This window comes from Lutra lutra, chromosome 14 (genome assembly GCF_902655055.1).
Source record: "Lutra lutra chromosome 14, mLutLut1.2, whole genome shotgun sequence".
Taxonomy (NCBI): Eukaryota; Metazoa; Chordata; class Mammalia; order Carnivora; family Mustelidae; genus Lutra; species Lutra lutra.
In genome coordinates, this window is record NC_062291.1 from 75,086,310 (window position 1) to 75,114,021 (window position 27,712).

Here is a 27,712-nt window from a genome sequence, read left to right on the forward strand (position 1 = left end):
CAAAACGTGGTGGTCCAATCCCAGAATACTCCCAACCTTCCACTGACATGTCAAATGAGTCAAAATATCCCCCAGGGCTGAGTTTTGTGGCTCCAAGTGGGGAAGGAGTTCTGAAGAAAGGAAAGGCCAAGTGAGGAGAGCTGGTGTGGAGCATGGCTTCTCTGCAGACGTGAGACACAGCTCAGCACTGAAGGACGGGCGCCCCAGAGAAGGGGGTCCCTTCCATCCACGGGGACAGGAGGAAAGGCGCACACACGGAATGGACACAACAGCAGCCATAGCACGAACTTATTTTGTATAAAGGTCTGTTCAACACCTATTCAGCAGAGCACATGCTCCGTCCCTGCGGGCCTGGCCCGGCGGGATATGTGAAGGTGACTCAGACTGGGTTCCTACCATGGAGGGATTTCCAGCTAGCAAGGGGGATCAGGCAGGCCCACGATGATCTTTCACACCCCAGAAAGTGAGATGTTCCATTAGAGATTCAGAGACAACACTGAAGGAGTTCAGAAAGAGGTACATGTCTGGGTTCCTAGAACAGTATTTACTGAATCACATATTGTTATACATCTACATGCATCTACTGAAAATACCTATCCAGTTTTAAAGTGTCTTCTCACTCACTTTCTCATTTTATCCTAAGTGACTTGTGAAGCAGGCAAAGTAGATTGGATTGCTTTCCAGATGAGCAAAACACAGCACAGATGTTTTAAGTGATCTGCTCCAGTCAGGAACACACACAGGCAAAAGTAGAACAAGAACCCCCTGTCCATCTCGGCCCATTTCTGCAGAAGTATCTAGAGCAGAAAGCACAAGAAGCTCTCTGATTGCGCATGACACGTAGCAGGTATAATGAAGCCAAGTGGCAGCTGGATTTAAAAGGGCAGGACTGAGGCAGCCTCTGAAGGTGCAAGAGAAGGGATATGACCCAATGAAGTCTCACACTCCCGCTTTTCCTTCTCAGGTCTTGCCTATATCATTGCCCACCACTAAGCCTGTCCAAGTCATAACCATTCAGGGTTCATCCCTAATTTTTTCGGGCCACGCTGGTTTTCCCTCCCACTGATCTCCCGGAGTGGGGATGGGGGTTGGGTAGCCGGTTCTCTCCTGCACACCATAGCGTGTCCAGCCAGCACACTGCTAGGCTCAGGGCAGGTGGCTAAATACGGGCGAATGAATGAATTCCTGGTACCTCCACGGACCACCAGTAAGGGTATGTTGGTCCCCCAAGAGTGGGCGGGCATGGGACACCCTCGCCACCCGGGGGCGCTCACAGACATCGACCAACGAGGGGGTTGCGGGAACGGAGAGGCAGGATGGCCCGGGGCCGTGGGGACCACGACGAGCCACCAGAGGCTCCGGTCCCCCCGCTGGAGGCCGGGGCTACCGCTCCCACGCTTCCGCAGAAGGCATTTCCTGAGAGTATGAATTCTATCCCCATCAGGAAAATTGTCGGGGAAAGTGGAAAGTGGTGGAAAATGACGCCGGCGGAGGAAAAACGTCGGGAGTAAAGGAGCCCAAGCCCCGGGCCCAATCCCTCACGGAGGGGACTGAGGAGGTTAGAGAAGCCATGCGCAGCGCCCGCCGCGGCAAGAACCAGGGCTGGAAGCCTCGCGAGATCTTGGGGAGGGGGCTCGGGAATCTCGTTACGTTGCCTAGCGACGGGCAGGACGCTCGCAGGCCCCCACGCTAACCCCAGCTGTAGCCTTAAATCTCCTACCATGGGAGAAGGCGGCGGCCGTAGCTTTGGGACCACTAGGGAGCTGCAGAGGCTGAAGCAGCAGGCGATGGAGTACTATCGGGAGAACGACGTCCCGCGCAGGCTGGAAGAGCTGCTCAACTCCACCTTCTACCTCCAGCCTGCCGACGTCTACGGGCACCTGGTAGGGACCTGGGACAAACACCCTCTTCCCTCCAGCCCCTCTCCCCCCGCCCCACGCTGCGGCAACGCCACGCGCCTGCGCCGTTGAGTCGCGCACGCGCGCCGCCGCCGCGGGCTTGGGGTCCGCGGTCTTGTGGGGAGGCGACGTCTAGGGAAGAAGCGGTACGGAAACGTGGGCGGGAGAAATCTCGAGAGAGAGAGAAAGAAAGTGCTGGACAGGCAGCGGTTAGAGGAAAGCGGGGTCTAGGCGCATTCGGGGCCGAAGCGACAGCTTTCTCGCTGCCTCGGAGCGGGTCCCCCCGGGTGCAGTACTTTTTAAACACAGACCTTAATACCGCGTAGCTCAGCTTACCAACCTCCAGCGGCCTCCGATCGAACACGGATGAGTGCCTCAGCTTGGCCTCAGCCTGCCCTAGGGCCTCATGCCCAGCCCGTTCTCTCTCCTTCCAACCAATGCTCTCCTTGCAGTGCGCACCTTTCTCACCCTGGATGCCCACCCCCACCCGACCAGCTGCCACCCAAACTCCAAATTCACATCAGTCTTGCCCGTTTCGCCTGAACTAACTGCCCTCGCGTGTTCCTAAATCATTTCCTAAACGTAATGAGACCCTTCCTAAGCTTGCGAGCTTCGTGGAGAGCCCGGGACTTTTCCTATCACCTGCCTAGCCCCTGTGCTCAGCACAAAATCAGACACATAGCTTACCCTTAAGCAATGAGCAGTCGAAACAAACAAACGTGTTCTCATTTCCAGATCCGTTAAGTCGTAGCCAACAACACCTTCCTCCTGGAAGGCAGTGTGGTTGGGACAGCCGAGTATGTACATGCAGTAAAGACGCAGTGTGTTTACAAGGTTCAAAACCACACCTGGTTGCGACAGTTGATATGGGGGGGGGGGGGCATGAATGTTTATTTCTCTTGGTCGTGGCCTAGAAGTGAAGTTGTATGTTGGGGTGGGGTGGGGAGGGACGTGCTGAGCTCCCAGTGCTCTGTGATTTATGTTACTTCATTTAAATCTTTAGGACCACTGGGAGGTAAAAATTAATTTCAGTTTTACAAATACGGAAACTGGCGCGGTGAATTTAGGTGATTTTTCCCAAGGGACACAGTGAATAACAGTGACAAATTGAACCAGGTCTGTGTTCCCAGTACCAAGGGATTTCGTGGTACATAGTGGACACTCAAGCACTTATTTGTGGCACAAATGAATGAATGCGACTCTGGATTCCATTCTCTTTCCACTGTCTCTTACTTGAGGAATTCTTGAAAGTTAACTAGTCTAACTTCTTCATTTCACAAAGACACCAAGACCTTGCTTCCCAGCTACCTAGTGAAAAAAGTTAAGACTAGACGCTTGGACTCGGGTTCCTCGATGTAATGTTCTTCCCAGTCTGCTAGGCAGCCAGGACTTTGGTTTGTACACTTCTCTGGGAGTTTATACCTTGGTTAGGGACAAAAACCACTGTTACGTAAAAGAACTGGAGTAATAGATAAGGTGATATATGATTGTGCTAGACTGAGGGACAGATCACTGTATGCCTGTCAAAGGAATTCAGGGATAGGGAAGAACCTGTAGGCTGTAGCATCTGAGAAAGTTTTGGCTTGGACTTTGAATAATGTTGAGGAATTGGACTGGCAAAAAGACAATGTCACTGCCTGAGTTTTAGCCATCTGTATTTTCATTTAGTTTCTCCCTCTATCAAGTCCAACTAAATCATGTTACCAGAGCAGCCTTCCTAACCCTAAATCTGATCATCATTCTTTTGCTCAGAAACCTCCTGTGGCTCCTTACTATTCCCTAAAGCCTGAAGTTCCTCACTTCCTCCCCTTGCCTTATACTCCCTCTACCCAAAGTATCTGCCCTTGACTCCTCCCCTTTGTCTGCCCAGTGAAATACTACATATTCTCCAGTGTTCAGCTCAAGTGCCATTTCTTCACTGCTTCTGTACATATTTGAGGAACTGAGATAATGAGGAAGATCCTTAGGGGCAATAGTCATACAATCTAGTCCCTTATAGTTTCATAAAGAGTTTGAGATCTGGAGTCAGGCAGATCTGATTTGATTCTTAGCCCTTCCACTTGGTAGCTGTAGTGGACTATGATATTGATGCTCGCCAATGAACCATACCACCATTGTGACTGCTCTTATGTAAATCTCTCCTACACCTTGGGACTTGGCCATATGACTTGCTTTGATCACAAGCCCCACGCCAAGCACAATGCAGACAAAAGCATGGTTAAAGTGCTGCTATATTGAGGTTTGTAGTATTGGAGTACTCCCTCCTGGAAACCAGTCATCATGTTGCCGGGAAGTCAATTACCCAACTGGAGAGAGAGAGAGATCAAGGTAGAGAGGCCCTGGCAGATGCAACAGCTCCAGGAAATCCTGTGAGAAAGACATGCCCAGCCAGCCTCTAGGATGTTCTAACCATCCTGGCTGAGACGCCAAGACACATGAATTAAGTCATTCTGGATACTCTGGATCCAGTCAAGTCTCTAGGTCATGGAGCCTGAATGGGAGATGCCAGGCAAGATCAGCCAAAAGAATTACCGTGTTGAGCCCAGACCAGATTATAGAATCATGAGTGAATAAATGGCTTCAGCCACTAAGTTCTGGAGTCATCTGTTACTAAGCAGTGAGTAATTAAGACGTTGGTTACTTTACCTTATACAATTTTTCTGGAACTCAGTTTGCTCTTCTGTGGAATGGAAATGATATGATTTACCTTACAGGGTTGTTTTGAGAATTTTATGACATAATGTATACAAAGTTCCCAGGGATGTGTCTGACACATCAGTTTATACAAGATTTAATTTATGGAATCCTAAATATGCCAGGCACTGCAGTGTGTGATACAGTGATAAACAAGACACTCCTTCAAGGCATATACTAAATACTTAAAAAATGTTAGTTCCTTTCTCTTCCTAACATAATATTGTACATTGTGGAGACTTGTTGCTAGTTATTTCAAATTCACTATAATACACAACACATAAGCTAGATGATATTTTTTCCTCTCCTGATTCTATCTAAATTCATTGAGACACTTACTCTGTAACATATGAACCATCATCCTTAAAATACATGGATGGCTTGGGGTGCCTGGGTGGCTCAGTGGTTGAGACTCCGACTCTTGATTTCAGCTAGGGTCGTGATTTCAAAGTGCTGGGATAGAGTCCAGTCTGCGGGCTCTGCACTCAGTGGGGAGTCTGCTTCCCCTCTCCCTCTGTCCCTCCCCCTGCCCACACACACACTCTCTAAAATAAATAAACCAGGGGCGCCTGGGTGGCTCAGTGGGTTAAAGCCTCTTCCTTCGGCTCAGGGCATGATCCCAGGGTCCTGGGATCGAGCCCCACATCAAGCTCTCTGCTCGGCAGGGAGCCTGTTTCCTCCTCTCTCTCTGCCTGCTTCTCTGCCTATTTGTGATCTCTGTCTGTCAAATAAATAAATAAAATCTTTTAAAAAAATAAAAAATAAAATAAATAAACCATATATACATATGTAATATGTATAACACATATATATATGCAAATATATATAATACATATTATACACACACACATACACACACGTATATATACATAAATGGATGGCTTCAAAATTAACTTTTGCTTTTTTGTGCTGGGGCACCACCTGAGGGTAGGAGATGACCTGCTATGTAGGCTGAGGTCATTGGATTTGGAATGCAAAGATCAGAGGTCTGTTTGGCAGTGAATGCAGATAAAGAGCCCCGTAGTACAATCCGTTGATGAGGTCCAGGAGGGTGTCCCCTCACCTTCCCTTCCTCCTTCTCTCCCCCCTCCTGCTCCTCCATGTGGAAGTGCCATCTTGAATCTTTTTACCCAGGCTTTTTGAGTGGGCTTTCTGCTTCAGCTTCGTGCTCTTCTCCCTCTCTCTTAGAGCACTTCCAAATGGCTTCTGCTTTCCCACATCAATGAAATGGCTTTCACCAAGGTTCCGACAACCTGCTTTGAACACATTCTGTGTGTGAACCGCTGGTGAGTGAAGTAGAGCCTCTGCAGAAGCCTTCACCATTAAAATAGCAGATGCCTCATGGGGAGGAATAAAAACTGGCCCCCAGAAGTTTCCAGAGTTTGCCTCACAGCATTCTAGAGACCAGCTGACTTCCGGATCTTGGATAGCAGGATGGGTTAGGACCTGCTAAAAAGTGACATGGGATCTCTAAGAAATGTATGGGAAAACATTCTCAGGTGTGTCATGTTTGATGGACACTTTGCTTCCAAATAGGCATCTCTTTGGAAAGCTAAGTCCTAATTTTCAAACAACTAATCTCCTCCATTGGGTAGCTTGAATCATCTAATTAAATCAGAGGTCCTTGTTTCAAAGTAAATTAATATGGCTGAGACTCTAATCTTGAGTTATTTTTGTTTGTTTCTCCTCCCTTAAATTCACTTGTACTACAAATTTCACTCTGAGGCACCGTCTCCAGAACAAATTGGAAGGCAACGTGGCAGATGGAAGATTATCTGCTTCAGGAACAGCCCAAGTTAGTGTGGGCCTCATACTCCTAATTTGTAAAAACAGGGAGCATAACCACATTCCTCATTTTTCTAACTAAAATGCTATGAATTTGGAGGTAGACTTCATGTCCTTCTCCCTTTCGCCCATTGATTGAGAGCAGTTGACATGGATTCTGGACTCAGACTGCCTAAAAGCAAACCCCAGCTCAGCCAGCTCTTGTGCAATCTTAGGCAAAATATTTCATCTCTCTATACTCGCTTTCCTCATTTGTACGGTGGAGATTTTAAAAATACTGATCCCTATGGGGTTGTTACATGACATAAATAATGTGGGTCATGCCCTTAAAACAGTGGCCAATACCATGATATAGTCTTTAAAAATAAAACATATAACTGTATGTTTTAAGTGTTTTATAGCTCTATATTTTCTTAGAACTATTCTGTAAAATGGAGACATTTATTTGATTTCTAAAATTGTGGGATTATGTCATTTAAAACTGATTTTTAAATCAGTCCTTTTATAAGAATAAAAGACTTGCTTTCCTTTTTAAAAACTTCGTTCAAATGTTTCATTTTGCTTGTAAATAAATTCACATTTTACAGTAATTAAAAGAAATAAATGTATGTGAGTTTCTGCTGAGAGTTCAAAAGAGAACAAATCATTCCATATCCTGGAGACCCCGCATCAGGTTAACCCAAATCTTAGCACGTGAGGGCAGGGCAGTTCCCACAGAGTTGATAGTTCAAACCTCACCCCCACCCCCGCATGAGGAGGACACTGAGGGGAGAGGTTTAAAAGAAATTAGAGTAAATGTGAATGATCTTTTAAATATAAATTAGTCATGGTATTGTAATTTTTGTTTTTTTATGTGTGTGTTGAAGGCAAACTGCTTTTCTAAACTTGCAAAGCCTCCCACCATATGCAAAGTAGTGGGAAAGAATGTATTGGATGGACTGGGGCTTCCAACCCTACAAGTGGAAATATTCTGCACCATTCAAAATTTCCCCAAGGTAGGACGCAGCTTAAATGTGTTCTGTATTGTGTCTTGGTTCCTTCGCATTTATTGTCTAAATTGTAGAAAATTAATGTTTTGAAATTCCATGTTTGTGAAATACATACATACAAATTGTAGGTAGTCATGTACATAAAGCATGAACCATACAAGGAAGCATTATGGCTTTATTATGTTTAAGTGCAATATGGGTACAGACATGGCATGCTAGCCCATAGATGATCCAAGATGGAGAAATGGGGCAAAAATAGTTTTTAAAAAATCTGACATCATTAATGTGGTGAGTTCTGTAAATGTATAGGTATGTTTATAGATTCGTATGTTTATATATAAATTTACATAGATTTATAGAAATGTGGGCTGATCGACATAAAGAAAAATTTCATTTTCATAATTATAATAATTCACTTGAATTGCTACATATTTGTTAGATGTAAATTTGCTACTGTCTCTGGGAGGCAAATAATTATGATCAAGTCTGTATCCTTTTAGCTATTTATTGGAGAGGCAGTGATAAAAATGAAGTTCAATGTAAGATTTTTTTAAGTGTATTTTAACAAGGTAATAATTTTAAATGTTCCTTGAAGTTGGGTTCCATACAGTTTCAACAGTTATAAAAATATCTCAAGGAAAATTACATATTCTCATTTTCCCTTTGAAACTGGTGATAAAATATCATGCACATTAAAAGCCGGATACATTCAATTTCTTCCTTTCTGGAAGAGGGAGGGGAAGATGTAGAACACGTTGATGTCATTTCCAGAGCATATGTTCGGTGGTGATCTCAACGCATTTTGAAGTCCACGAGAATATTCTGCCGGAGCTGGCGGACGCAGAGCAAGAGGCAAGGTCGGAGGCGGTCCGCACCGCAGTGCAGTGGGTCAACGAAACCATCACCGAGGAGCTTCGGGGCCTGACGCCCTCCGACCAGGCTGAGGTGGACCAGGTGCTCAGGTAGATCTTCCGCTTGCAAACGAAAGTGTCCAGTACAGAGTATCTCTCTTTTTTTTTTTTAATTTCACCCACCAGTAAAACAGGTCTGTCGTATCTAGAAGTTATTCAGCAAGTTGAGTAAGAAGCCTATTTGAAAGCAGTGAAATGCTCTTTTCTAAAAACCTGGTTTTTTTTTTTTTCCCTGTGTGAGGGGACATCAGGCCTCTCAGCCTCTTTTCCATGTGTATTCAGTCAAAGTTTCAGTAGAAAGTTTCTCAGCAAGAGCACTGGTAAGAATCCAGATGGTGTCCTTTCTGGCCCCCCACCTCCGTGCCACCTTTGAGGGCTTCATACGCTTCCACCGAGTCCCGGTGGGTGATGCTTGCGGTCAGTCCTCCAACCACAAACAGGTCCTCCGTGCTCTGCCCACAGGTTGACTTTAACACGTGAAAACCAAGGCAGTTAGTGGTTGCTAGGGCTGTGTCAGTGCAGTTCAATGCCCAGCCAAGGAATGGTGAGCATTACTGTTCCTTTCGCGCAAGTCCAATGCCACGAGCCTCTTGGCCAAACAGAGGTCAGCTGGATTCTGTCTCTCTCGAAGCTCCACCACTTGCTTAATTAAACAGAACATCCACAAAGCTGTAGAAGCTGAGGTCACAGAGGTTGCTGCCTGGGTTCTCCTCGAGAATTTTCATGGATTCCTGTCTCACATTTAGGTCTTTCGTGCATTTTGAGTTCATTTTTGTGTGTACCTTTTGGGACTTCACAAGGTTTTTTTGTTTTGTTTTTGTTTTTGTTTTTAAACTATTCATTTTAAGGTTTCTTCCCCACCAAAAAAAAAAAAAGAAAAAAAGATAATGAATTCCTGTCCACTGTACTATACATTTCACTATCTACTCTTGACTCATTTTTCTTTTCATGGTCGTTTATTCAAAGAGAAAAATCCAGTAGCCCTTAATCAAATAGCATATTCAAATTTTACTTTAAATATGTAAACAAATAGGCTCAAATAATTTTTAAAAAAAACAAGCACCTAAAATCTTTAAGACTTTATTTCCAGGCCAAAATTAATTTTAGCTCTGGAACACAGGGTTTTTGTTTTTTGTTTTTTGTTTAAGATTTATTTATTTATTTAACAGACAGAGATCACAAGTAGGTAGAGAGGCAGGCGGGGGTGGGGGGGGGAATGCAGGCTCCCTGCTGAGCAGAGAGCCTGATGTGGGGCTCGATCCCAGAACCCCGGGATCACGACCTGAGCCGAAGGCAGAGGCTTTAACCTACTGAGCCACCCAGGCGCCCCTTGAGCACAGTGTTTTAACAGCATCATTATTTTGGGGCCCTGGAAAGTGAAGCTGATTTGTTTTTAAGTAGCTAAAAAAAGCAGGGTTAATTGTTGACACATGTTGAATGGAGGTCAGCAAACTGACCAAAATTATGAACGATATTCACTGTAAAGCCATATTTTCCTGCCATGAAGGACATTCTTTGGAAATAAAGCACAAGAAGACAAAGAGAGGAGAGAACTGGAAAAGAGCCTGGAAGACGCAAGAGTGTCCATCCCTTCACCTGTACCACCACCGCCACCTCCTCCACCCCCAGCCAAAAAAAGGGGACAAAAGCAAGGTCAGTGTCTCATCTTGCAGAACCTTCGATAACTAGAGTGTGAGGAAGAAAGGCTGAAGCTCAGGCTGCCTTTTCAGTTAGAGTCGTTTTGCTGCAGACCTAGGGTGGCCCCCCGCCCCAGGTACCATCTATGCTCAATGCCACTTCCTCACTCGACGCTGCCATATTGGGCAGGCAAGGGTTTACCCCATCCCGCCCTCCCTTTTGTTTGAAAAGAAAAAATATTTCTTACCCAGAGGTGAGCACTTACCAAGCAGAGTACACTACATAGTGGTAATGCTGGGGAGGACAGGGAAAAGGAAAGTGGCATGGGGGACCTTTAACTGCCCCCCATATATCCATTAGCTCATTAAAAGCCACTCGATGTTTTAAGGATTAGTGATATCTTTTGATATGAATAACCAATATTTTCTCAATCCTATTAATAACATATTAATAAAAGTTCTTGTGGGGCACCTGGGTGGGTCAGTAGGTTAAGCATTTGCCTTCAGCTCAGGTCATGATCTCAGGGTTGTGGGATTGAACCCTGTCTCTTTGGCGGGGAGACAGCCTCTCCCTCTGCCCCTACCCCCAGCTCATGCTCATGCAATGTCTCACTCACTTTCTTGCAAATAGATAAAATCTTTTTTTTTTTTTTAAGTTTTCATTGGGAGCCTTTGCTATTTTATTTTTTTTAAGATGTATTTATTTATTTATTTGACAGACAGAGATCACAATTAGGCAGAGAGGCAGACAGAGAGAGAGGAAGGGAAGCAGGCTCCCCGCTGAGCAGAGAGCCCGACGCGGGGCTCGATCCCAGGACCCTGAGATCATGACCTGAGCCAAAGGCAGAGGCTTTAAACCACTGAGGCATGCAGGTGCCCTGCCTTTGCTATTTTAAAGCAAATAGTCCAAGTTATCATGACCCTTTGTTCCATGCTTTCCAACATATGGTGAACTTCAGCCCCTCTACTATTCCGGAGCTGCTGCTCGTGTTGTAAATAGAGTTTTACGTCCTTCCAACATGCTCCTTGAAGGCATGAATCATGTCTCTTTCAATTTAACCCCACCAGGGCCTAGCATGATGCCAAAGCACAAAGTAAACACCCAATAAATGTGGGTTCCCTGGGATAAGAAAGCACCAGCACCAGGAAGGGGCCAAAGAGACCATGGAGACATGGTTTCTTATCTCCTGGACTCAGATGCTGAGGCCCAGAGAGGGAAGAGAGTCTCCCAAGGCAAAAGAATCATGTAAGACCAATCTCCGTGCACAGGGGGCGGCCACTGCTAAATTACTGGTAGAGATCTGCGGTGGGTGTTCATGGGGCGGTTGCTGTTGACTGACAGAACTTGGAGCGCCAGAGAAGGGAAGAAGTAGGAGGGCACAGTAGTTTGCTAAACCTTTACTGTGTGTTATCGGGTCATGTGCCTTATTCCGCTTGTCTTACCCACCTGACCCAGGCCAGCAGCTGGGGACGGGCACTGACCATTCACAAAGGATGGTGTGGCACCTGGGCAGGCTGGGCGGCAGCTGGGACTAAATGAGAGTGAAAGGCGGGTGAGGCGGAGGGTGCTCGTCTGGCTCTGGAAGCTATTTCTATTGCAGTGGGACTCCTGTTTGGGATTAGCCAGCAAGGTTACTAGTGAGATACACACACATGAAGATACGTGTGCAGCAGGAAGCTAGATACACAGGAGCTCTGGTGGGTGTAGAAAACAAAGGATTGGGATTCAGAGACACTCCAGATCTTCTTCCTTCGCTTCCTTTTGGATATCGGGCAAGTCTTTTGGCCTCTCTAAGCCCTACTTTACTTCTAAGTGAATGTGGGATTGACAGTACCTGCCCTATACCATCGTCAAAGGAGTTCATATCGAATATCTGAAAATTTCTGAGAGTGGCAAAATCCATGGCTACGGATGATTTGGACGTTGGGGATCGTAAGTGAAGTCACACAGAAACTTCTTGGGGGCTTGAGGTGGAGACCATGTTCTCCCCAACCTCAGTTCCCCCCCACCTTTCTTTACATCTGTAAGCAAAGCATTAAAAAATAAGAGTTTTATCATAGTCAAACATCCTTGAAAGGAATCTTTTATCCCTGTTTTTCCCTCCAGGGAGGAACGATACTTTTACAGAGAAACCTATTGTGCCTCCAGAACCCGTTGAACCTGTACTGAATGGTAGCATGGCCATAGGGGCTGTGTCACTTGCTGTGGCCAAAACCAGGGCCATCCTGGACAATAACCCCCTCTACTTAAATATTGCATTACTGAAGCACCGTCAGGTCAGTATCCGTTGTCCTCCATCACAAGGACCCGTGAGTATCTCAACACCAGTGAACCACATTTCTTGTTTCTCCTTGGTTTCCCCTCTTCCAGGAACAGCCCACAAAGCTCACCTTACCTTTGCCAATGGTGTCTCTGGTCAGCTGCGGGAAGTCATCACCTGGGAAGCTGAATTTAATGAAAGAAGTGATATGTATACCCCATCCTGGATTAACAGCTAAACAAGTACCTTTGATGATCTCACACTACTTTTTCCTTTCTTTTTTTGTTAGGATTTTATTTATTTAGAGAGAGGGCATGAGCAGGAGGAGGGGGAGAGGGAGAGAGAGAATCTCAAGCAGACTCCTGGCTCAGCACAGAGCCCAATGTGGCGCTCGACCCTAGAACCCTGAGAGCATGACCCGAGCCGAAATCAAGAGTCAGATGCCCAACTGACTGAGCCACGCAGGCTCCCCTCACATTGTTTTAAAAAAAGGGCTCTGTCATCGACAAGTCTTTCGCGTAGGTCCCCAAGGCTTATGACACCAAGGGAGGGAGAATTAAATATAAAATGAAAAAAATAATAATAATTTAGGCAATCAGAAGTGGAAAGAAAGCAAGACCTCAAATACAAGGGGCCCATTTAAGCCACCTTCAGTCTCTGGTTCCCTTCAGCACTGATTTATGCCCGTGACTCACCAAGGAGCCCTGTGAGTAACTTGGCAGCCTTGATGGGCTGGGAGGTTTTTACCTGGGGGAGTCAGAGCATCTTTTTTTTACTGACTGAGTCACTGCAGCAGCAGCAGGAGGAAGCTGGCTCTTTGCCAGCAGTCAGTTCTGTTCAGGAAGAGCTCCAGGGCCGGCCGGACCGCCTGGCATGCAAGAGAGGTTCAGTGCGTGCTTCTAGAATGAAGGACTCCTAAGTTGCATCTTTATACTTAGTGGTGTGCTAGTTTCTATATTGTTCTTTACTAGCCTGAATGAGCCCTTGTGCCTCTTTAAATCTACATGAAATATTCTACCCGTTAGGGCATTAGAAAGAACTTACATTTAGGTATTATAGTGGATGTTTTCAGGAAAAAGTACAGGAAGTTCCATGCACTTGGGTAATACATTGAGTGACATTTTTTTCCTTAAGCTAGTGAGATTCGTTTTTTTCAATCTCAAGATAATTTCTTCATGATAAAACATTCTTTTTTAAAGAGAATAACCGTTACCTCATGATGTATCGATTGTGGAACAGTAGGAATTCATAGCTGGCTCACCATCTGTCTGATCACGTTCAGATCCTAGCCCCAGGGTCTTTCCTGCAGTTCAAATCTATTGGGCTATTGGAGGACCAGCGTAGTTGGTATGCCATCCTTTATTTGTCTTCATATGCAGATCCCACAATCATCAGGATATACTTTCCTATTTTTTAAGTGATAGTGGCTTTATACCAATTCACACACTGTCATGGAGAATCCCTTGGTAACCTACGACGTGTATTTGCAAAAAGAGCTGGTCAGGAGACTATGAAAGAGAATGAGTCTGACTTGATCCAGCCAATGGCACCTGTCAGTTCTGAAGAGCGAAGAAAGCAGACTGAGAAGAGCTCTTGTTCATATCCAACCAAATAAAAATTGAGGGCTGAAGGTTAACATTTAGTCTTCTGATTTTGTAGACCACATCTAATCCACTAACCAGGATACCTTATCGGGGACCCTACAAATATTCAGTTAGAAATAGCCAGTGTGTGCTGTAAGTTTTTGTATTTGAAGTTTCTAGACTACAATTGTGGAAGATCCCGGTTATTATACCTACAGGGTGTGGAGATGCTTCTGGAAATTCAGAAACATATCAACAAAACAATTGAAATGGTAGGTAAAGAGAATCTATGGTATCTAATTGCTGATACTGACACCTCCCAGTATACACATTTTACTTAATATGAAATTAACTCAATATTGTTGTTATGGATATGTAAATGTATTCATTTGGTTTTTCATGGGAGCCAAGCGTATACATTCCCTCATTGGCCCTGGATCTGGTTTCAAAAGGCACTTGACAATCTCGTCAGCCGGCTCTGTGCTAAAATCATCCCTTAGGAATTGCAAGGAAAGGATTTGGCCCCTAGGATGTGCGAGGCAGTTTAGTATAATAGTTAAGGCACAGACTCGGAGGTCTGCTCCGAGGTCCCAGTGTTGAGCAAACGGGAGCTTTTGGCCAGACAGCCCTCGAAGGGGAGGCCACGGAGGCAGGACGATGACAGGGAGCCATAGGTACGAGTCCCTGGTTGTGCCCGTGTTTGTCTTGTTCTCCACTATATGTCTTCTGCCTCGCACATCAGTTTGCTTCCCGAGTGTGGTGTTTTTACTGGGGATAGAAAGTTCAGCTGACTCCATGGTGCAAAGAAGCAGGAAAACTGTATTTGCATGTACTCTGGTGTGAGCCCTGATTGATTCTTGACAAGCATGTCCTAGTTTACAGAACCAGGAAATGCTCGGTATTAAAATGCACCCTTTAAGGGCTGAATCCTTGCTCCAGAGCTCGGTCAACACCCCACATTGTGGGTATTGAAAATGACCAAATGTCCTTGGAAAGTATCTTTGCTTTTCATCTCAAATGATATTACGCAAACCAGATTCATCAGATTTAATGACCTTTGGCTGTTTCCAAAAGTCAAATCCACCCTGCAGAGGAAGTGTTTGTACCTTAACAATATTTAGAACAATATTCAAAACAATCTAAAGGCAAATCCCACAGTGGTGTTGCTCCCTAAGGGCAAGGAGGGGATGTCATAGGAGTGAATAATACTTCATTTATATGAATAGAAATGCATTTATAGGAATGGAGGCAGAAAAGAAGGATGAGAAAGGGACCACATACCTGAGTTTGAGGAATAGTCTGGAGTTTTTCATCAGGAGGGGCTGGTATGGGGTGTGTGTGTGTGTGTGTGTGTGTGTGTGTGTTGCGAGATTCACAGTGTGCCTGGTCAGGCCCCAGGTCCTGAAGCTCTGCTCGCTGCCACAGAGTCTGAAAATGGCAAGTGATTTCTCTCTCTCTTCTATCTCACAGCCGCCACCTCCAAAAACAGAGACCAAAAAAGGGCATAACGGAAGCAAAAGAGGTCAAGTAAGTTTATGTATTTCTTAACCAGACTTCAGTATGACACAGTTCATCTCTATAGCCCCTGCCCATGTTCCAGCCCTGGTCAACGGTGCTGCGGGCCCGGGGCTTACACACCCACAGAAACGACACAGCGGTACTCTACCTCCAGGAGTGCTGAGCCCCACAGCCCCCGAGCTGGAATGTCACTGGGCCCCACCTCTCTGGCCACAGGCTGCCAGGCCAGTGGCTGGCTCTCTAACGGACGCCCTAGGGGGTGTGCGGAAGCATTTATGAATCCAATATAATAGAGTTGAAACTCGATAGGTGACGTGTTGGGGAGGGTGAATCTAGCTAACCAGCTGAACGGCAGATAGAATGTTTTCTATTGTAATCTTTTCCCTACCAAGTAAGAGAGAAACAAACAAAAGGCACAAAATGATAGCCCTTTCTTTCTTCGGGTCCTGAAAAGGCACCCAAAGCCCCATTTCAGACAAACCATTACCAGACCTCCGGTTCCGTTGGTAGCCTGACAAACAGTGCTTGTCCACACTGGCCGGGGTGGCCTCAAGAGCCTCCAGAAGCCATCGCCACCTGATCTGGCCACGGCTTTGGTGGCTGTGGGCGCTCTGGAAGACATACTCTCAGATGCCTGGACTTTAACAAGAGAGTCGGAATCACCAGTCAGAATCCTGGAGACGATGCAGGCGGTGATGGGACTAGTAAAGGCGAAAAGTTAAATTCCTCCTCCGCACTGGGTGAGAGAAGAGAAGTGTGTGAGGAAATACACGAAGTGAAGTACCTGGTCGGTAGATCTGTAGGGATGAGCACAACACTCTCGCGCTAAACCCCGGGAGAGAGCTGGGGCGTGGGGACCAAGTGACCCAGCGTCAGTGTGTTCCGCCTCGTTCCAGCAGGTTGTCCTGGGTGTTCTGAGAAACTCGGGCCAGCATCAGCCCTTCCCACGGTCAGCTTTCCTACTTCTGTTTTTCCTGTTAGAAACAGGTTAAATGGTAGATTCTAGAGAGTCAGCCATACCAGTTAAGAGGCCTGAACTCTGGAGCTAAACTTCCTGGATTAAAATCTGTCCCAAGTTACTTACCTCTCTGTGAAATGGGACAGTAATTGTATGTGCTTCAGGGGGTTGATGTAAGGAGTAAATGTGTCTATGTAAAGCGTTTGGAACAGTAGCGGGCATTTAATAAGCTCTCAAGAAGTGATGCTTACAGTTGAGAAGAGTCGAACAAAACTCGACTGACACACAGCAATTTCCCCACCTGTTCCATTGTTGAATAAAGGGTTTCTGTCCCTGCCGTTAAGAATGTCAGATGGCGCTTATAATTAACTCATGCAATCAGTAGAGAAATGGGATATTTCTGCCTCGGTTCATGTTTGCCCTTGAGTATGGCGTGCACGCACGCGCGCGCACACACACACACCCCCTTCCGAATCACCGTTATTCTGCTTCAAATGTGGGATAATTCAAAGTGGCAACTTAGAAGGAGGGCACGGCAGGGCTGACCTTGCATCAGAAACACATGGCTGCCTTTCCCGGGGCTGCTTTCGGTTCCGAACCGCCTTCCACTGAAATCCATCCTCAGTCCTGCCTTATTTTAGCAGAAATCTTCTATCCTTTCTCACGTAAGACCTTTCCTGAAGGAGGGTTCCATGTTCACACTTACATTCTTCAAAAGGAACATGGAACACAGGAAAGAGCGGGTTTGGAAGTGGGTGGAGGAGGACAGAGGTAAGGACCGGACAGATACTCAGAAGCACAGCCTGGAGATTCGCCCACCTTGGGGTCGCGGCTCAGGTCAGCCCATGTACCATGGCAGGGTTGATCAGGACATTATACAGGCACACCTAGGACAGAAAAGTGTGTTCCCAGGTCAAGCCTGAAACCATGAGGGTAGGAAAATTACTCCAGACGCTTTGGGCAATCATATGCCTAAAGGTCGTGCAGAGATGAGAGATGCCCAGACATAAGGCTGATGCAGACTCAGCAGACCACATGTTTAGAGAGCTGTGTCTGGTTGTCAGTGGTGCCTAGTTTATAACTGGGAAGCTCCAAGAACCTTACTGCTCTGTGTTGATAAGCGTCATTTGCCTTCGGTCTTTTAGCAGCCCATCACGGGCAAGATGTCGCATCTTGGCTGTTTGACCTTTAATTATGACACCATAGAGCAACCGCTGGTCCTAATTCAAGGCATCTGTGCGAACCTGGGGCTGGACCTGGGGACAAACCTGCACCTAGCCATCAACTGTGCTGCCCATGAGCTGATGGATTATGTAAGTTTCTGCTCCGGAACACGTAATTTGTTGGGTCCCCTTATTTTTAAATTAGGACTCAAAAGCAGCACATACCTGAATATTTTCCAAACAGATCCTATTGCTTTTATTAATACTGTGTGCAGCTTCCCAATATAAATGGAGTCGAGAAAGCTGACTTAGCTAATGACCAGAGAATAACATAACCATATAATTTTAGAAATTAACAGGAAATGTCAAAATAGCTACATATGGAAATTCTGTAACAAAAATTGCTAAAATGGGGTGCTCACATTGCGACCATGAGAGCTATTGAAAAATTACAAGCTGGTATGTTCTGCTGAGTTCACTCCCTTGGTTGGGAGATACTGAATTTGTCAGGCATAGAAAACGGATCCGTTGTAGCTATCAACTTGGTAAGCCCGTCGGGCCAGGTAAGTGGTTCTGAGTTTCTGCTGTGACTCCCTTTTTAAATATAAAAATATGTCCAAGTTGTTGATATTTGTGGAGACTGTATTTTTATCTGATTAAGCCCATCCACAGTGTTATCCACAGCCTGGGTTAGGGGGAGAGAGCTTTAGCGATGAAACTTCTCCCGGAGACTACACCCCGTGGGGACAATTATTTTAAAAAGAGAGGAAAACAGGTTCATTTTTTTAAAAAGCTTTCATTTTACTTCCTCAGTGTAACAGAGCAGCAGTTAACCTTTGGACTTGGGAAGCTGGCATGTTAGGGAAACTCGTAAAAGGTGTCTGTCTGCTGCATACAAGTTCCCTTCTTCAAAAACACAAATGCGGAGTCTGTGATGTATGCGGTGCCCAGCGTGTTGACGTACATTTGTGGTGACTTGGTAGTTAATGTCCCATTCAGGGGATATGGCTGGAGAGAATTGTGCTTTAATCTGTGATTCTTTTAACTTCAAAGGAAAACTTGAACAGCATACAGGAGCTCCAAGTTTCAGCTGACTTCCAAGTCCTTTTAAGTTTTCTAAAGATACGAAGCGCAGGAAGCCTTGTTTAATGTAATTTCCTATTCTCCACATAATGATTGGTTCCTAGACATACTATTACAAAAAATAATTGCATGTTTTCATCAGCAATGTATACCGAGAACTATGAATATACTGACTGCTAGTGCTAGCTAGAATGGGTATTTTTTGCTTATATTCAGTGAAATGAATTAGCTTGATCTCAGATAGTTCTTACAATGTTAATTCAACATCATTAGCATTTCTTTACTGACAAGATAGGATTTTCAAGGTTTTGCAGTAAAGAAACTAAAAGTTCCGGCTGCCTTTTTAATCTGAAAAAAGTACAAAATCCTTTCAAGTATGGATTTCTTTGGAACCTGCCTAGTTCCAATGGAATCCATCCCACTGGCAGTCATAGCAGGAAGGTGTCAGCAAACCAGTCATTCTGTTGCCTCCTGCCTCCTTCCTGGTACCCGAATAAACCCAGGGGCCATCCCTGAACACAGACTTGGGAATCAGTGCCAGGATTTGCAGAGACATGACACCAGATCCGTTAGCCCCGTTTACTTCTATTCTTGATGACCTGGGGCTTCCCAGACTTCAGGTGAATGGAGTTGAACTAGAATTCTTTTAGAGCCATATGGTTACTGGTAGGGCATGCATGCTACCTGAGAAGAAGATGCCGTCACATGGCTCATGGGACATTTCACAGTGGCTGTTCCTATCTCCAAAGCCTCGCCCTGCTTTCAAATTTTAGGATATTCACGGTACAGGAGACCAGCTGATTTGTTTACTGTGAGTGGAAAGATGCTGGGTTCTGGTGAGTGGGAAGCTATGCACTGCTGTCCTGTTTTATAAATTCATGTCATCGCCCATGGACCCAAGCAGCCAGGTAGCTGGCACCACGTCCCGAACCTAAGTAAGAAATTATTCCCCTCCTACCTCGTACCTGGTCTTTTGTGTAGAAGGCTTTGTCTGAAGTCCGTGGAAGGAGCACCATGGAGCATGAAGAGGAATGGTGACGAGATTTCCCCAGGCTAGTATGTAACAGATATTTAAACTAAAGTATACAGATGTCTCATGGGACTATGGCCCAAAAAGGACGTTTACAATCTTTTATAGGCAATGAATAAACGCAAATGGGAATCCCGCCTTTCCCCTTTGAGGAATTCCTCATTCATCGTTATTTTGTGATTGTCCTTCCACCCACCAGAGTAGAGGAAAGTATGAAGTGACGCTGGGAACATACAAAAACGCAGCCGAGATGGTGGACCTATACGTGGATCTGATCAACAGGTTCCCTGCAATTATCGCCTTAATCGATCCTTTCAGGAAGGAGGTAACAGGGATCCACCTTGAACTGTATAACAACAGAGAGCAAAATCTCTTTCTTTTGGCTCGGTGGCTGGAAATAGTGCAGTTTGGGGTGGGGCGGAGGGGCTCTGCCTCCGCCTAGGTGAGAGGAGTCGCGCACTGAGCAAACACAGACCGGAAGCGGAGGGCCTGGGAGGGCGCCTGTGTGCAGAACAAGAGAGCTTTCCCGGGCACTTGGGGGTACGCATGTTTGCATGAGCAACCCAGGGCTGGCCGCCGAGCCACCAGCTCCTGCTGCCGCGGGCCGGTACCCTGGCCGCGCTAAGTGCTCCCGGAACTGGGCCCTCTGCTCAGCCCGTGTGGCATCCTCCTTCCACTTCCCACACACGCAGGAAAATTGCAAAGGTGTATTTTAAAAAGGTTTCAGAGAGCGAGGTTTTCCTATCTATCCGAGCTCTGACATCCGGCGAGGGATGTTCCTCTGCCAGAGGGGGCCATCACTCTCCCTAACGCTCTGGATCTCCAAAACCTAATTCTTGATGGTATGAATTGGAGAGAACCATTAGATCAACTGAACAGACAGTCTCTGGGAGATCAGGCATGGATTTAAATGTGGGGCATGAGAAGAGAGCCGCATCACGCTCAGGGTCCCCGCACTTCCCTTGGCCATCACTCCTGTCACTGCCTGTGCCACAGCCCAGGGCTCGCCGAGCCGCCATCCAGCTCCTTAACCTGCTGGCGGCATCTTCAGACCTTGTTCCAGGGCTCTGGCCTCGTCTGGTTTTACTGTGCTAAGATGGCCCATGTTTGGTCTGTCCTAATGGGATAGATCAGAATCTGGTACAGTGGTCTGGGAGACTTGGTAGATCATCAGTTAAAACGGTATTTCATTTCTTGTGATGGTCTTACCAATAAAAACAAAGGTGTTGAGAAGGGAGAGCCTAGAGCCTTCACAGCCTCATTTCCTTCTGTTTTCTGTTCACAAGAAATAACAGTGGCATCTTCTGGCCAGCCAGTTGTTAGTAGCGTTACGGATAATACAGTGGGTAGGCATAGCTTGGGTTGGAAGAACTTCATAATCAACGTGGAGCATTTAATGTGTGTTAAACATTTTATCCAAAAGATCTTCAAGCTCAAATTTAATCACTTGAAGATTCTGTTCCACGAAACTGGTTAATTTGTGTGGCCGTGGTTCAGGTACCAGTCAGCCGCAGAAACAACAGAAAACCATTTTTGGGTCTCAGAAAGGTGTTTAACTCTGTTGAGGCGCTCTAGGGTTCCTGTTGTTTTGTGATGATGCTTAATACATTTTAACGATCGATTCTTAAATATTTACCCAGGACTCTGAACAGTGGGACAGCATCTGTAATGCTCTTGGTTCCAGGTGTTACATCATTGCAGAAGCTGCATCCAAAAGCATTTCTAAACTTCTAGAGGGTGGGGACATCAGCACCCCCAAATCCAGTGGGCTGATCATCAAACATACCAACCAAACTACGATCTCTGACTTGGTGGAAATAACCAGTCTTCTTGACAGTGAGTAGAAGTATAGGTCTACAAGACTTATAAGGAACTTGGCTTGGTTACACAAGGAGCCAAAAAGGTACAGTTTGTCAGTTAATAGAAAGCATGGTGTAAATCTTGGCAGAAAAACAAATTTCCAACTGTCCATGAGAGCTCTGGTGCTGGGAGACAATTTGCAGCTAGTGTACTAATCCACTTTCTGGTGGTCCCACAACAGTCCCAGTCCAGGAGTCCCACCCTCGCCCCCCATTTTAGGCGTGACTGAGGACAGTACCCTCTCAGCTTCACACCACAGGACAGTGATCCCACTCGCCCATGCTGATGTTTTTAAAATTCCTCACAAGTTTCAAACTCTTTACCACCGTGAGGTCTGTGAACATGCTTGCCCTGTACCATTGGCTCACTACTCCTGATGCTTCACGTCTTTCCTTAAGGGAAACGTTTTCAGATATGTATGACTTTCCTGGCTTCCCCCAGCGCTACCCGGTTGCTCTCAACCTCCCTCGTAGCTTCTGATACTTTCTCTTTGTAGTATTGGCCACAATTACATGTATGGTTATTTAATGTCCAGTATCTGCCCATGAGACTATGAAGTCCCATGAGCTCACAGGAGTCTTGTTCAGTGCCTGAAACATGGGTGAGTCTCCAGAGTTAGGCAGAAGGCTTGTCTAAGACCTGAAGCAGGGCTCAGAGCCAGACTGGCAGCCAGGGGCCTGGGCTCGTGCCAGAAAATGGCATGGAATGCCTGTGGTCCCTTGTCCTGGCGATGGCCCAGACTAGGGCCCAGGCAGGGCTGTCTTGTAGGTAGTAGACAGGAGGTCGCAGCCCTGGCCTTTCCTCTAGGGCCGGCCCACTCAGCAGGCACGCTGTCATCCACTTCGGATCACTGCCATGGCTCAGCCTCCAAAACACCAAACACTGTCTCCAGAGTAGGAGCCTTGGCCCGTGTTCTTTGTAGACTTGGCAAACTTCAAGGGGTTCTGAGATGCTCAAATTTGGATTAAGTACCTTCCACACTGTTCTTCAAATAAGTTTACATTCAGAAAGAGAGATCCCTTTGAATAAAATTCTACACAATGAATTGTGAAATCCAGTGAGGCCTGTCAGCTCCCAAAATGATACCCTTGCACTTACTCTCTATTTTGTCTCAAAGATGCACACTTTTCTACACTGAACATAGACAAAATGGATATGTGTCTTACAGTTGTGGTCCCCTTTAGTGGTCCTAAAGATCGATCTTACAATTTATGGTATCTTTAATTAAAGTTGGCATTCGTGTAGTATTTAGCATCTGAGTTACTGGAAAGAGATAAACAGATAAAACCAGGGTAATTAAAAATACAAATGTTTAGGTCAGAATTCTCTGGTGATCAAATCATTGACTCTTCACAGGAAAGTTGTAAATCTTGGCAATTTTTTCAATTTTGTTTCCAGAGGCTCATACATGTGTGTGTGCACACACGCGCGCGTATACATGGATACACGTGCATACATATGTGTGTGTACGTGTGTGTGTGTGTGTGTGCCGTTATGCTCACTGTTCCTGTGCCGTCTAAACCTGAAAAGAATTCCTCTGCTCACAGGTAAGCAGCACATCACGGTCTTCGGAAGCGCGGAAGGGGAGTCGTCTGATGACAGCCTGGTCGATCTGGCAAGTACTGAAAGCTGGTCAACTGCAGAATTGCCAAAACACTGCTTTTATCATGAATTGGTATTTCAGAGAAATGCAGTCTTTGGCAGAGAAAGTCATGTAACCTTTTATGAAAGACTTGCTTCCTCCCAGACAGCTAGCTTTTGCAAAGAGCTAATCTTTGAACTTTTAAAAAGAAGAAAAATTGAAGTCCTGGGAAAATGATGAGACACTTGAGTGGCTGGGATGTGCACTTGCAGTCTAACTGCCTGAAAGGAAGCGAGAAAGGCCAGACCGTTCTTAGACGAAATCAGCACGCTCCCATGCCTAGTAAAGCATCTAATGCATAGTCACGCTGTTTACCTTTCCTGTCTCTGTTTGTACGCAGACCTCCTTATCTACATAAGGATCAAATACAAAGTTAGAAGCGAAAAACCAAAACCAGCACCGTGTCAGTGCCCTTTCTCCCTGCTCATTTTTAGCAAAACGTGACTTCTCGCTTAAAATCAATTTTGTCCACCTCCCCCTCCCGCCTTAAGGCCATCGGACTCGGTGTCCGGTTTATCAAGTTGGGAGGTCTTTCTCGCGGCGAGCGGGTGACTAAGTACAACCGCCTCTTCACTATAGAGGAAGAACTGCTCCAGAGTGGAACACTGGGTACGTGCTGCTCTCTTGCTTTGTTTTCACTTAGCCATGAATAAGAGAACAAAGATTGGAGAAGGGGAATTGGAGGCCCTCGGCGGGAGGGCAGGGGAATCCAAAGACAGTTACTAAGTGCTGACAAAACTAGGGTGGCATTTGCCACGATGTGCATTGTTTTCTTAATGGATTATCTATTTACCTGGATGTTTCAAACTCTCGCCCTTCCTCTTGATGAATAAGCTGCGTGGTGCTTTTCAATAGAATTAATTGATTGGAATCTCCAAGCCCACCATTTATTATGGTCCACATTATAGCTAAGGTCTCTGCACAGCCCCTGAAAAGTTAAAGGCAGGTGTTTTCTTGATGATTCTTGAAAACAACTGGTTTTACTTAAGACAAGTAGACCACATGTTACGTTTAATGTCATCCGTGGGGAAGGCTGTGGTCTTGAGAGAAACGAACCAATCATTTAGGAAGTCAAACCTCTGCAAATTTGCATGCATAGAAGGCACCTTGTGTACTGGGCTAATTGGAGAGAAACACCCCAAAGATGAATTTTTACCCTTCCTGTTCCTGTGATGGCCCAAAGCAGGTGTGTGGCACACAGAGATATTTAGAGACCAAGTTATTGTCTTTGCAATTCTAAAAATATTTTGCATTTTAGGATAGAACAAATGAATCACTATGCTGGGGGGAAAGTATGTGTTTATTTAAGTAGTATTGACAAAATACGAAATTTTCTTGGACGCTATCCGTAAGATCTCATATATGATAAATGCATCAGGGTCTGACCTCTGGGGCAAATCAGTTCTTGGTTATGACAGCAAGGAATTAGTCCTACGCCTCAGGGTATGCATTGAAAAAATAAAGAAGCCAAGAGAGATTTTAATTAGGAATATGTCATGTTTAACATATGTTACAACCTCAAAACGCTTCCTAAGCTTCATAGAAAATAAAAATATGATTAAGAGACTCTTTCTGAGTTAGGTAAGGGCAATCAAAGTTAGTGTTACTCAGTGTGCTACACAGGCCTTGTTTTTTCCAATAGGTAAAATCATATTGTCCTACATATTACCAGGTTGTTTTTTTTTATGTCATCCTGACTTGTGAAAGCCTTAAGTTCCTAAACGACCCATCACATTTCTAGCCAGACTTCCCCACGAGAGAAAACAGCTGCTTCCAGGTATCAGAAAGGATAGTGACCTGAGGCCCAGCCCCTCTCCCGGGGCCAGGGTCAAGCCCTGGGCGTTCTGGCCTAGATTATCAGATCACAGGCATGCCTCATTTTATTGTACTCCGCTTTACTACACTTCTCAGATACTGTATTTGCACAGAATGAAGGTTTGTGGCAACCCTGTGTCAAGCAACTCCCTGGGCACCATTTTTCCAACAGCATTTGCTCACTCCACGTCTCTGTGGGGTCAGCAAACTATCTTTGTTATGATCTGTGATCAGTGATTAATTCGCTGAGATCTCAGATGATGATGAGCATTTTTTAGCAATAAAGTATTTTTAATTAAGGTAGGTCCATTGGGTGTTTTTTGTTTTTAGGCATAATGCTACTTCTTGCACACCTCAGAGACTACAGCACAGCGTGAACAGAAATTTTATATGCATTGGGAAACCAAAAAATTCACGTGACTCGCTTTATTGCGGGGTCCAGAACCGTATCGCTGGGATCTCTGATGAGTGCCTGCGATGAAAATGTCCCTGTCACTGGCCTGTGGTCAGTACACCTCATTGACAGTGGTCGATAAATGGGAAGGAGACCAAGAACTGGAGAGACAGATCTCCCCTCTGAGATAAGGAGTAGGACATCCTGTAAAAGCTCGGCTGTTAACTGAGCACATCACGTCACTGTCCACATGGACCCGACTGGAACGAAGTCTGCAGTCGTCTGCTTGGGAACGCTTAGTTGGCGATGGTCTGTACTCACATAGTGGACCGGCCTCTCTTCTAGTTCCTCTGCTCCCTCTGCTCCTCTTCTGCTAAGCCTCTGCCCAAAGTCCACTGCATACTGAATGTTCCAGAAGGGCACCATGCAGACTGAGCAAGACAAGTGTATTGCACAGTTAACATCTGAGCAAAGTCAGGCCCAGTTCTGAATGGTCCTGGGACTTTTTCTAATGGTGAGGGGACACCTCTGGGCAGTTCTGGAGATGGTCTCCTTTCCGTCACAGAACCAAGAACATCAAACTTGGCACCACTGGATTCAACACTAAACTTTATTGTTGTTGTTAAATAGGTTTCAATGAAGAACACGTATTTTTTCCCTTGAATGATGAAGCTGAAAAGGGGACCAAGGCACCCGAGGCTGTGGCTACCGTGGCTGGCAAGCCAGCCGAGCTCCCGGAGCCCATCTTCCCCACAGAAGTGATGGAGACGTCGGCCAAAGCATGAGTGTCTCCTGGATGGGGCTGTGGACACCCCGCCTTTCGGCCACACTGCTAGCATGAGGCCCGCAGAGCCCACCTGTGTCTTCACGTGGGCTTTGCTCTAAAACATCCCTAACCAGCGTGCTCTTTTTATTCTTGTGATTTCACTGGTAACATTGGTACGTAGTATTTCTGCCCGAAATTATGCCTGTAAGCGGTGTCTTCCAGACCTCGAATTTCCATGGGGATTTTCTGTACCAGCTCTCCTGTCCACTTGGGGGGCCAAGACCTAGTAAGAGTCCAGTGCCTCTGCTGCTGAGCGCACACGCGGGGCAGTGACGTAGCCGTGCCCAGAGGCACAGGCGCATTTCCACCGCCTTCCTCATGCAGGAAGAAATGTGAGAACTTCAGTCTTTCTAACAACCAAACAGCTGCTGCTTACTTCCTTGCCCTTCATCCCCTTTTCCCTAATTCCCTCCTCTTTCTAAATTTTCATCTTTATTATATTACTTATATGCTTGTGGGTGTCCTAAGATCCTTTTTGGAAAAAGCAGCAGTCTAAATGAATAAACCCATCAGTAAATGAATACATATTCTGAAGGTAATAATGCTCAGTTACTTCTGCAACAGCATCTCACAGGAGACAAACGACGTATCACACAGGCTGACTAAGTGCCTCCCTAGTAAGGCAGTATCGGGGTTATGGCAGAAAAGTACTGGAAATAAATTTATTCAAACACATACCTTATAGATATAATAATATCCTACTGCCTTATATAATTTAGATTGTCTGTTTAAACTTACCATTTGCTTTCCTCCAAAATGATAAAAATTGTGATATACTGACCTGTGGGAGAGTTGGCTAAGTTGAGATTTCTGAGAACTTTCCCTCTTAAAGAGTCCCCATAGGGAAATTTAATGGCCTCATGGTAACACCAGGGCCTTATGCTCAAAGCAGTGATTTAAAATGGGCTCAGTGGCACGTTCTCTCTGAGCGGGGCGGGAGGGTTGGTTGGTATCTAAGCTGGGAGAATCGTGTGTGTTTGTGGCTGCTACTGCCTGTCCTGGTGCTTAGCAACACACAGTGAGGTGAGAGAAACTGTAAGGAAATTCATTTTATTTATGGTTTTTTGTTTTGTTTTGTTTTTTTGAGAGAGGGGAAGGGGCAAAAGCAGAGGGAGAGTGAGGATCTCAAGCAGGCTCCGCACACAGCATGGAGCCAGACACGGGGCTTGATCTCACGACCCTGATATCATGACCTGACACCAAAATCAACAGCCGGATGCTTAACCCACTGAGCCACCTAGGCGCCCCTGGAAAATTCATTTGAAAGGCAGGTGGAACATGACTGGGTGTTTGCATAGCCTTTGAGCATATCCACACACACACAATCACCTGTCCCTGTAGGATTCCATTTCCAACATGCTGTTAACAAAGAAGGTGAGGAAGGAAGAGTTGCCGGTGAATGGCCAGAGCCATGACACCCATCTTTTTCACTCATTTATAATGTTTTTGAGGAAATAGCTAAGAACTTCCCCTGAAGACATGTGCGCTGGTCTTCCTGGGTTTTCCTGTCTCGGGCTGTTTGCTGACAATGGCACCCCAGCGAGCCAAACCTCAACACTGATGTGAAAAGGAATACTGTAGGCAGAACAAGGGGAGGAAAATCCTACATCATATACCTTTCCACCAAGCTAATTTTCAGTGCTTTGTGACCACCACGAAGTAAGA

At 45.7% G+C, this 27,712-nt stretch overlaps 2 protein-coding genes across 3 annotated transcripts in view; one reads left to right on the forward strand and one right to left on the reverse strand.

The window, feature by feature from the left end:
- Positions 1-1,852, reverse strand: part of HSPA12A (heat shock protein family A (Hsp70) member 12A) — a 154,382-nt gene extending 152,530 nt beyond the window's left edge. Inside the window, exon 1 of the mRNA XM_047703408.1 lies at positions 1,721-1,852. Within this exon, the coding sequence (XP_047559364.1) occupies positions 1,721-1,723 (3 nt within the window). The 5' untranslated portion in view covers positions 1,724-1,852. The remainder of the gene's footprint in view (positions 1-1,720) is intronic.
- Positions 1,458-26,568, forward strand: ENO4 (enolase 4). Of its 2 annotated transcripts, none has more exons than XM_047703411.1 (14): positions 1,458-1,883; positions 7,244-7,372; positions 8,138-8,328; positions 9,785-9,930; positions 12,022-12,191; positions 12,286-12,417; positions 13,977-14,030; positions 15,229-15,285; positions 17,380-17,547; positions 19,710-19,792; positions 21,195-21,346; positions 22,918-22,985; positions 23,504-23,621; positions 25,852-26,568. In XM_047703411.1, the coding sequence occupies exons 1-14, from the start codon at positions 1,722-1,724 to the stop codon at positions 26,004-26,006; spliced, it is 1,785 nt and encodes a 594-aa protein (XP_047559367.1). In that variant the 5' UTR covers positions 1,458-1,721; the 3' UTR covers positions 26,007-26,568. The 2 variants fall into 2 exon arrangements, with proteins under 2 accessions (XP_047559367.1, XP_047559366.1); XM_047703410.1 differs by having other exon boundaries at positions 1,459-1,883; positions 19,710-19,835; positions 21,151-21,346.
- Positions 26,569-27,712: the final 1,144 nt, after the last annotated feature.

Bases quoted from the DNA above. Each gene is read 5' to 3' on its own strand.
- ENO4 (XM_047703410.1), top strand. From the start codon at position 1,722: ATGGGAGAAGGCGGCGGCCGTAGCTTTGGGACCACTAGGGAGCTGCAG. The intron at 15,286-17,379 runs GTAAGTTTATGT...TCGGTCTTTTAG, and splicing joins ACGGAAGCAAAAGAGGTCAA to CAGCCCATCACGGGCAAGAT. The intron at 23,622-25,851 runs GTACGTGCTGCT...GTTGTTAAATAG, and splicing joins GCTCCAGAGTGGAACACTGG to GTTTCAATGAAGAACACGTA.